The sequence below is a fragment of the Haemorhous mexicanus genome, chromosome 21, assembly GCF_027477595.1.
Source record: "Haemorhous mexicanus isolate bHaeMex1 chromosome 21, bHaeMex1.pri, whole genome shotgun sequence".
Classification (NCBI taxonomy): Eukaryota; Metazoa; Chordata; class Aves; order Passeriformes; family Fringillidae; genus Haemorhous; species Haemorhous mexicanus.
Window position 1 is genome coordinate 5,563,232 of NC_082361.1, and position 10,413 is coordinate 5,573,644.

Sequence of the window (10,413 nt, forward strand, 5' to 3'; positions counted from 1 at the left end):
AATGGGTTCCCAAGGCAACCCAGACTAACACCTCCCACCCTAAAGTTCAGCTCTTTCAGCAGGTTAGGATTGTAAGAAACCAGAAGCAGAAACATCTCGAGGCTGGAACAGATGTTACTTGGCCACACAAACAAGGAAACACCAGTTAAGTATTGTCTCACTTCAAAAACAACAAAAATAAATCACCAAAAACCTTTGAGGAATGAAGCCAAGGGCAACCTGAAGAGATTCAAAAGCTGGTAAAAGGTTAAGACTTTCTTTTGTCCCCTCAGAAAATCTGGTTTTGCTCTTAAAGAAAGGAGAAAGCCTTGGAATAAAGAAATAGATGTCCCACTCCTTTCAATAGCAGGACAGAAGTTCTACCACACAGGAAGGAAATAAGCAGGAATATAAAACAGCTCTTTATGTATGGAACAGCCTGTCTGGATGTTTCAAAGTTGTTGCAAACTCTCCCCACAGAACTCAGTAGGTTTGGCAGCCATAGCTTGGATAAGGCTACAGAATTCATCCCAGAGATCCTTTCCAGCAGCCAAATCTCCCATTGCATCCCTTTAAACCACTGCAAACTCCTTTCAAAAGCACTCACTGTCACCCCGTGAAGCAAGGTGACATAACACGAGTCCTTGGACACCTAGGAAGGGAGAAGGCAGCACCACACCTGTGCTGCCACCTCCCCTGTGCCTTCCCCAGTGGGATGGTCACCCCAGGGCCCAAAGCTATGCTGAAAATGTGCACAAGTTCATTTCCAAGTAATGCTTTCTTCCTGATTTGCCTGCTGCCTCCTCAGGTTACTTTAAGGAGACTTCCAGCTGCTCAGAGCAGGAACACTCCTGTTGCCAGTAAGAAATTCCAGCATAAGGAAACCCTGCAGGTGCCAGGGGTACCCAGAATGAACAGCCCAGCGACAGATTCAGGGAGATGAGAGCAGAGTTTGTGTATGGAATGGGAAAGCTGCAGTATTTATAGCAGTTCTGAGGCAGAAGTGTTTGGAGCAGGTACAATTCTGCCTCCTAAGAGTGGGGCCCTCTGGTTCTACACTTGTAGAGAACCTCCCAGGTGGCTCTCTGACCACACCAGGTCTGGCCAACAGCCTCCCTAGTGCAGGTACCCACGAGCTGATAAGACCACCTGGACAGCTCAGAAAGAAGATCCATCCAGTGGCCAGAGCAGCCAGGATGCTCCACCACACTGCTGTCATGGTCTACCTGTCCCATTTTTCTTGGAGGAAAACTATACCCTCAAGAAAAGATTGCAGCAGAGAGGGATACTGTTGCCACAGGTATTAATTACAGATTGCTTTAAACCTTAAATTGCTCTTGCAACACAGCAGCAACACATGGCTGCACAAGTGGTACTCGAGCATCTTCTCATGAGGCAGAGAGTGCTTGGGATTGCCAATAAGAACATGGAACGTGCACCAACCTGTCCTGCCATCTCCCCACACACCCTGGTGAGAGTTACAGCAGCCTGTGAAGGCCGTCAGTGAAGGAAATAACACCAGTAAAATAGGCTGAAGGCTGCCAGCATCCCTCCTGCTAGGGCAAGTCTAGGCCAGCAGCAGCTTAAGATGATCTTACAAAGACTGACTGACCTTTAACAAATCATCACCCATAAATACCAAAGACTGCAGTGTCCAACAGCAGAGGTGAACTAGCACAGCACAGAAAGAAAGGGAAAACCATGTTGGATTAGTGTTCACTCAAGAGCTTCTGCACCACACAAGCACCTGGGTGCTGGCAGTTTCTCTCTCTGAGGATTAGGGTTTCTGCTCAGCTCAGCACTGTGGCAGGTCAGCAGTTCTCCCTGTGGTTTGTCTCAGTCCCTGTTCACCTGAGCCCACTGGACCATGTCTGAAAGTGCAGCAGTTTCCCTCTCAGGAGGAACAAGTGTCCAGCTCAGGACTGTGACTCCAACAGGACCAGGACAGAACAGTGGATCAGCCCCAGCAGTCAGCTCGAGACAGATGCCTGTATGCCTGCTGGATTGTGCTAGAGAAGGACTCTTATTGCAGATCAGAACTGTCTCTTCCTGGCAAGAAGTACTGTGAGGCAACAGCAAGGTTACTGTGACCAGACCTTAACAGGAGTAGTATTATTTAAGCCACTGAGGCAGAAAACTCCAGTTCTGTGCCTGTAAAAGCTCCTAAATACATCTGTCTTCATTGCACATGATTAGGTGTCCATTTCTTGTGTTTCAGAATCCTGATTGTAGCTGGATATGCTCCAGTTCAGAGCAGCACGAGGCCTCCCAGCAGCAACAATCCTGCTCTAAGGCTGTGTGTAGTAAGGCTTGACGTGGAACTACACTTCAGGGGGGGATTAAAACCACCACAGTGTTGCTTTCAAGGACACCTCGTTGATAAGGCAGTTCTGGATTCAGGCAGTTTGGGTGCACAAAGCCACCAGATGTCACCGTGTCCTCCCACCTCAACTTCCCAAGTCTGTTTCCCAGTCAAAGGAGTGCAAACTGCCAGGTGACCTTCACCAGAAAGTGATGCAATCTTCTTCTTCACACGCCTCAGGGATGGCCAAGTGCAGACACGAGAGAGGAGAATCCAGAATCTACTTGAATGGCAGAATGTGTGACTTTACTGGAATACATTCTATTCACAGGAGGAAGATCCTTCTATCCTCACCCACCAAAAATCACTGGACTTAAGTCTGTCCTTTCCCCATCAGAAGTTACTCCGTGTGTTACTTCCACAATACAGGAGTCCATCCCTTCAGGGATATGCAGACAGAAAGTTTCTTTCTCCCCAAACTCAGTCATTAAAAAAAGATACAAAGAACTGCTTTTGGCAGCAAAGAGGCATTTGAGATGTGGAAAAATCTGGAGTGCAGGACCCAAGTAGATAGGGAAGTAATCAGTCCTTGACCGAATAAATAGAGTAGAAGTCTTCAAGGTGGCCAGTAGTTCTTACAAAACCTGAAGTCTTGCAGAGACCAGTAGGAGCTTTAGTGCACCACACTGCAAGGGGCCATCTCCCAGGATCCACTGCCACACAGTTCTCTGACACCTTTTGTTAGGCCCACAGACTATTTGGAATCTTGAAGTTCCTTTGCCTTCTTCAAAATCAGATGAACATCAGAGATAGGATAATCCTATGGCAAGGAAGCAAAGGGATTTCAGTGACTTCCCAGCATTCTTGATACAGATTGTTTTGATTAAGCAAGGCAAACTTTGTTGTCAAAGTTCTTGGTTTATTATAATATACAGCCATGTTCAGTTACTCCTTTAACAGCTACAGTTTCCTGTTTTGTAACTGATCAAACCTCAATACCCTTCCAGAAGGTTTGTTGTTTTTTTTCCACTTTGTCCTCCAAGGGCACAGCAACCTGGCCTGCCACAGGGCTCTGTCTCATGTCAGAGAGCCTTATCAAAGCCAGTATCTTGCACAGCCCAAAGCAGGAACTGGCAGAACATGAGATATCCAACTGTGCAGTGCAGGCGTTTCCAACTTAAGGCTCTCAGAGATCTCAGAACTGAACAAAACCCTCTGGCCAAAAAATTTAGCAGTGTTACATAAGGTTTCACATCTTTGCTTGAAATTATTCAAATTTTTTTGCAAACCAAAGGAACATTAGAAACCTCCAATCTATGATAATTTCTCTGTAGGGTAGAAAGGGTGCATGTGCTAAAGACTCCCACTTCCAGTAATGAGAGTGCTGTAAGATCTCTGCAGATTTTCCTGCAGGCAAACATCACAAATGTGGTACTTGTCTTGAACCAGGCATACCCTCCCACCCTCTCACATACTGTCATCTTCTCTCACAGCACTATTTTAAGACTTTTCCAATTGCTCTCTGCACCCATTGAATTCTTACCTGTAGCAGCCTCATGTTCAGAGTGAAGTCTCCTTCCAGCAACTGATCCCGGATGAGTCTGAAAGACGGAAATTATTCCAGCTACTTTTGACTCTTTAAAAAGAAACTTTAAAACCGACAACCTCTTCACCAGATGCCCTAACACATGCCTAGAGAAGACTCCTGGATCCACGGAAGAGGAGGAAGGCTGTGTGTGTACTTACGTCAACATGGCACAACAGACGAGCAGGAGGAAATCGAAGCGCTTGTCGTCAGCAAAGAGGGAGTCCCAGATGCGGATGACATCTGGCAGCAGGAACTCTTGGGACAAGAGCAACGTCAGCCAGCGGAAGGCAAAGAACTGGGGTTTGATGTTCTGTTCTTGCTGTCAGACAGGCACCAGGCAAACAATGAGTACGTGCTCCCGGCCAGTTCCCTACAGGCAAGAGATGCACCCCATGTTTCCATCCCTGTCTCCTCCCCAACACTGCTCTAAGCTCCCAGCTCATCCTGCAGCAGCAGGAAAACCTCTGCATCCTTTGGAGACTCTCCCATTCAACCTTCACCAAGAGATTTTCAGTGCAGCCACACTCCACACTTATAGCCAAGCCAGAAAATGCTCCTCTATCCACAACATGGAGTAAAGGAAGCTTTTCTCCCTAAAGGCTCTATTTGTGTTCTGTTAAACCTGCCAAGTAATTCTGAAGTTCCCATTTCAACAGCATTTTATCTGCAAAGCTGCAGCCCTCCCCTGCTAACACAGGCACTGTTTGTCAGGATTTCCTCTCCTTTCCAGAACCCTTGTATTTAGGAAAAGATTTACTATTCACAAAGATAAACAAAGATGGAACAGAGTTCATACTGATGGTCGGTAAAACATGCTGTAAGCACCTTTAGCCTGAAGTTTTCCTGTTTTCTGATGTTAAATCCAACATAGCCTAAGTTTAACCAAGGTCAAACAAGCTCAGGATTCTGCTGATATTCTTAAAGACCAGCTGCTGCACAGCCAAGACCATTTCCTGCCAGCCAAACATTAAGCAGTTTTTCTCCCCACTGGATCTGCTACCAGCCAACATTCTGGGCTGTGTCACTGTGCTGACAAACCATCTTCTGGATTATAGAAGAAACATACCCTGACTTTTCTAGATGGAAAAATACCTCAGTGTAATTTGGTCAAGGTTGCAGTGACAAGAATAGCTTTCCCTTCCAAATCTCCTTGGACTTTCACACCAAATGGACTACAAGACTGGAGATGTTTGTAATGAAAGCTGCCTTGTGTTCTACAAAATTCACACAAAGCCAAAGCAGTTGAAAACCTCTGGATGAAAGGGAACAGTATAATTTGGCCAGTGGGATCATCCAGCTCACTGGTTTTCACTTCTCCTTTGGAATGTGCTCCATGGAGTTTAAGTCAGTGCTGTCAGGGCAGCCAGTGGCAACAGAAGTGTGAGTGTGCAGCACGGGGGATGCTTTTTGTTTTGTTCTTAAAAGCAGAAACAATTTCTGTAGTGTGGAATACTGAAGAGCTCTACAGCAGAACTCATGTTTTGATGTCTACAAGAGAGTAAAAACTCCAGCTCCAGCTATGCAGGTTACCAAGGATCATGGCCAAGTCCCTTCAGACTCCCAGCTGGCAGCTGTGCAACAACCATAGTTTGCTTTCAGAGGCAGGCAGAGGAGGAAGCCTTGCTGTGTCAGCTCACTCTGGGCTCACTCCAAGGAGAGGCTGTTGCAGCTCTCAGTAAGAGTCTCTGCCCCACAGCAAAGCCCTTCATACACTCTGTGTTCTACTCAAGCACAGTTTAACAAAACTGACATTCACGTGCACTGTTAAGCTACTCCTCTCATCCCACCCAAGACCCAGAGAAACACCTGGCTCCTCACCAGTTTCAAATACAGCTCCACATCTTTTTCCTTCAGGGTGGAGTACACCTTCTCCATTTTGTAGGTAATACCACACTGAGAATCATCCAGACTCTTAATGAAGTTATCCCGAATTTCAGCCATTAGATTGGTAAAGCAGAAAAATGTGTCTGCTTCAGCATGTTCTGGGGAGAGAAAAGAAGAACATGGGAGAATAGAGGAAGCCTCACTGAGAGAGGTACAGAGCTGTAAAACTGTCCTTGCTCCATAATCTGGTTGCTGTACTGGATCTGAGGAGTAGATCCCACCAGATCTTGGCTGGCTTGGTCTGGGTCAAAACTAGACAACCTGGTTTAGTTTTTTTTCTAAACTAGAAACATCTACAGAGCCATGGCAGATACTAACCCTGTGTCCAACACAAGGTCTTCGTGACATGAGGTCACAAAACAGTTATCTAGGCACAAGAACCTAATCTGCCACCAGCATGCACCCTCAGAGTTCATGTGAATCAGAAGCAACAGGTGAAGTCCTCCCTTTCAATTTTTTCCTTACCATCTATATAAAGTACAAGGAAACAAAAGCTTCTAAAGGGATTTTGAGTTTAACAAACAAACACAAATAGCTCAAAAATCCTCACTTCCCATGTGCTCACCACTCCCAGCCTATTCAGCTTCCACCAATTCCCCAAAATTCCTCATGCCATGCAGAGAAGTCACAGTACCACAGCCACTGCTGAGCAGTCAAAAGGCTTCCTCACCTTTCCATTCACTGTTAGGGTCTGTAGCAAAGGTGTAGTAAAGAGGCCCCACAATTTCATTCATGCCCTGGACATAGGCTATCCCAGGGTTCAGCTTGGCATAAATGAACAGGATCCTCTCCACCACTTCCCAGTGAGCTTCGCAGCCGTTGGGCAGAACTTCGTACTCGCTCAGAGAGCTGGGGGTGCTTTTAAGAGGGGAGCTCACCTGGAAAACAAGGCTGAATCAGGACAACCAAGTGGCACAGATCCCTTAGCACATGTGCCAAGCTTGGCTTTTAACACACACAGGCCCCCCAAAAGATCTGTGCTGTTTATACCACATAAACCAAGATAAGCAGCTCTGGGAGCACACAGGCAGAGAAGTCCAGGCGCTGGCTGTCCCTGAGGAGCAAAGTCTGTGCAGCAATGCACAGTTCCTTCTGAATCACTGCACCACATGATCTCACACAGTAAAAACCACAGCAGTTCCACTTCTTTGTCAGCAGTACGAAGGAAGGGTATTGAGAGTTGTGGGAAAAACCACCTTCCCCAACAGCACGTGTGCTGTAACGCTCACGAAAGGGGAAAGAGACTAGGCATTTTAACAGATATTCCTGATTCCAAGTTTGAGATCCAGCTCTGGAGGACTATGGAAATTTGTAATTCATAGTAAATTAACTCTTCAGTGTTTTGTTGCCATACAGGAAGGCATATGTCAAGCATAAAATAACTTGTAACTCCAAATTCTACCAGAAGTCAGGTAAAAACAATCTTTAAAATTAAACACACCTACAATTCCCTACAGTCTGTCAGGCACTTCAACTGATTCTACAACATCCAGCCCCCAGAATGCTCCATATCTGCTGGAGTGTTTCCTTAATTCCACCGCACAAGCAGAAAGAGAAACAGAGAACAGCCCAAGAATCACCCTTCCTCCTCCCAGTCCGAGACCTTGCCCTGTGACAAGGACAGCCCCCACCCAGAGCTCACATTTGTCACCCCACTGCGGTTTCGTGCCACCGTCTGCGACTTGAGCGTGGTCTGCTCCACCCGCCTGCGCAGCGTCTCAAACTCGTTCTGGGGGTCCAGGATTAACAGGCAGGGATAATCCGTGGGGCGCTGGAAAAATGCCATGTCAGGGTACAGCCTCCTAGGATGGACACAGGAGGAAATCAGGGACAAGAAGGAAGTTCGTGCCCCATGTTGAGTGGGAGGCTCGGTTTAATATTAAACTCTGTTTTCAAAGTACAATTTCTTGACCAAACCGCCCGGGTTCAGAAATCTGAGTGGCCATGCCTCACACACCTGACATCTTTGTCTATCTGGAGGAGCACTTCGTTATCCTTGAAGTAAGTGTTCCATCGACTGTCTGGATTTGGATTGAGAGGCTGAAGAGAGAAACAACAGAAACAGAACAAGCGTGTTTCACACATATCAATATCCTCAGTAAACATACAGTGATTTAACATTTCTGCTGTCACTCTGCCATCAGCACAATCTGAGCACTGCAGGGTCATTTTATCTCTCACATTTTGGATCCTTTTCACTCATCTCTTCAAGAGTTTGTGCCCAAATAGTTGCTTTTTTTTCCCCTCTCTTAACAAGATTCCTAACTGCAGCTCCAAACCTGTACCATGGAGATGGTATTTAGACTTGGGGTAAGAGTTTTCCACCCACCCAGCACTTTGATGTTGTGGTTCTTCTCTCCACACTAAGTTAACAACTAACCAAAGAAAAAACAACAAGCTACATTCCAAGGGATTCAGAGATCACTGTGACCTGCCTGTGTGGTTTTACAGACATGCCAGTTTTACACCACCAAGGCTCCAGGGATCACAGTGGGGCAGGTGACTGCAGGGGAGTGAACGCTCAGGTCATGGGAGCAGCTGTATCATTTTACAGTCTCTTCTGATCAGTTACTTCACTCACTCCTCCCACACACACACTCCTAACAGCACTTTCAGAGAAGGAGAAAGCCAAGGCATGCAGGAAATAGTCTGTTAAAAAAATAACAACCCAGCAGCATTATCAGAAATAATCAACTCTCCTGCCTTCCATAGCCCAGCCTGAGTCTCCTGCTTCTTTTCTACCCTCTGCTCCGAATCCACTTATGGACCCAAATTCCCAGGGGAGCATCTCATGGCTCCAGGAACCCCTTGTGAGCCTCTCCCTTTTCCTAGGAGACCCATGGCCTGGGCAGGCAGCCCCAAAGGGCAGGAGGAGGGAAGTGCACAGCTGGAAACAGCTCTCTACAGAGCTATTGGTGCTTTGCCAGTAATTCACACTCAAGGAAGCACAACAAAAGTGCCAGGCTGGCACCTGGGAACCATCCCTCGCCCCCAGCAGGGCAGAACAGTTGGGAACAGAGCCAGGAGTAGCCCAGGGGGCCAGGAACTCCCCAAAGAATTTTCTGAGCACAAAGGCTTAACAAAACTTACGTGATCCTCTAAGGTCACATCTTCCCTGGAAACACCCAGGTTGGCCTTGGCAATCCCAGGCTGGATAATCATTTCTTTTAGGAACTGGGAATACAGATCCCTTAAAGAAGAAAAGAGGAATTTGCAATGAGGAAGATAAGGTCAAGGTGAGCACACAGAGTTCAAACAGATGTTTCTGTCCCACCCTGCTCAGCCAGAAGGCATCTGATTTTCTCTTCAGTGTAATAGAAGGGGTCAGTCCACCAGGCAGAAGGGAGAACAGCACATTACACACAAGAACAATTTGTTTTATGAAAGTACTTAATTATTTAAAGACTCTTCTTCTTCTCTGAAGATATCTTTGAAAATAAAGGGACAAGTACCAACAGCCTCACCTCTGTTTCTTCAGCAAAGAGCTCCATAAGGCTTTCTCTAAAGGGAGGTAGTTCAGGAGTATCTGCACAGGAAACAGGTGAACAGGAATTAGTATTCAATGAGCTGTTACACCTGCAAGATGAGCAAAGCTAACCCAGTGGCTCAAACTGGCTCCTGGAAAATACTGGGAGTCCTCTCCAGAAAGCCAAGTACTTTGCTAAGCAACAGTCAGGAATATTTCAGGGACTGGCTTTCCACACAGAACTATTTGCAGGACTGATCAATAGCTAACCTGACTGAAATGCACTGCTTGCTTAAAACTGAGGCTGCTCACATGCAAAGTGCTGATCTCCACAAATTACTGCTGACTTCTAGTGGCTTTTAAGCTCTGGTTTTATTGTTTGTTTACAACTTTAACCGCCAAAAAAGCACTATGTGTACTTAATCAACCCAAAGCACCACTCTCAAGAAAGAAAAGCGCCCCAAGCAAAACCCACCTTCCAGCACAGGCAGCGCAGCCCACCATCAAAGGGAATTCCTGTGGAACACCAGGCAGAGAAATAACCACGTTAGCCCATCTCTCACCGCGGGTTGCTGATGTCACCTCAGAAACAGGCCTGGCAACACTTTTCCTCCCCGAGGGGCACGAAGCTTCCCCAGGGACGCTGCTGGAGCTATTCACGGGGTTATCTCCCAGGGGGACAGCCCGTGTCAGGCGGCACCAGCCCGGGGCACGGCCGTGCCCGGAGCCCCCTCCCCAGCCGGGGGCCGGTCCCCGCGGCACTCACCGCTGAAGCACAGCTCGCGGAGCTTGGTCAGAGCCACCGTGGGTTCGCCGAGCACCTCCTGGAAGTCCGCGATCCTGAGGGGAGCGAAGCCGCGGGCGTCATGAGGGTTGGTACAGGCAACCCGAGACACCCCAGAGCCCACAACCCCTCAGAGCCCCCGATTCTCGAGAGCCCCCACGCCGCGCAGCGCAGCCCCGGCACGGTGGGGAGGGGAAGGATCCCCGTCCCTACAGAGACCCCGACACGGACCTGCTCTGGTGCAGCCGCGACATGGCGGCCCCGACGCCCCTTCCCCGCGCGCCGCATAAACGCTCCGGCTGGAAACGCTGCCCGGGAAGGGGGATGCGGGACGGGCCCCGCCCCGCGAGGGCGTGGCAGAACCACCCGCTCCACACGGACCCTTCCCTCCGCTAAGCCCCGCCCCGCCC

The 10,413-nt window shown here is 48.0% G+C and overlaps 1 protein-coding gene across 2 annotated transcripts; it reads right to left on the reverse strand.

The window, feature by feature from the left end:
• Positions 1 to 388: 388 nt before the first annotated feature.
• On the reverse strand, positions 389 to 10,390 carry TBC1D13 (TBC1 domain family member 13). 2 transcript variants are annotated; one of them, XM_059864808.1, is made up of 12 exons: positions 10,235 to 10,390; positions 9,986 to 10,059; positions 9,695 to 9,735; positions 9,218 to 9,279; positions 8,844 to 8,943; positions 7,711 to 7,793; positions 7,396 to 7,555; positions 6,424 to 6,631; positions 5,688 to 5,851; positions 4,028 to 4,188; positions 3,825 to 3,882; positions 389 to 3,101 (listed from the first exon to the last, which is right to left on the reverse strand). In XM_059864808.1, exons 1-12 carry the CDS (start codon positions 10,255 to 10,257, stop codon positions 3,036 to 3,038), a joined length of 1,200 nt encoding a protein of 399 aa, XP_059720791.1. In that variant the 5' UTR covers positions 10,258 to 10,390; the 3' UTR covers positions 389 to 3,035. The 2 variants fall into 2 exon arrangements, with proteins under 2 accessions (XP_059720791.1, XP_059720792.1); XM_059864809.1 differs by lacking the exons at positions 389 to 3,101; positions 3,825 to 3,882 and having other exon boundaries at positions 4,177 to 4,239.
• Positions 10,391 to 10,413: the final 23 nt, after the last annotated feature.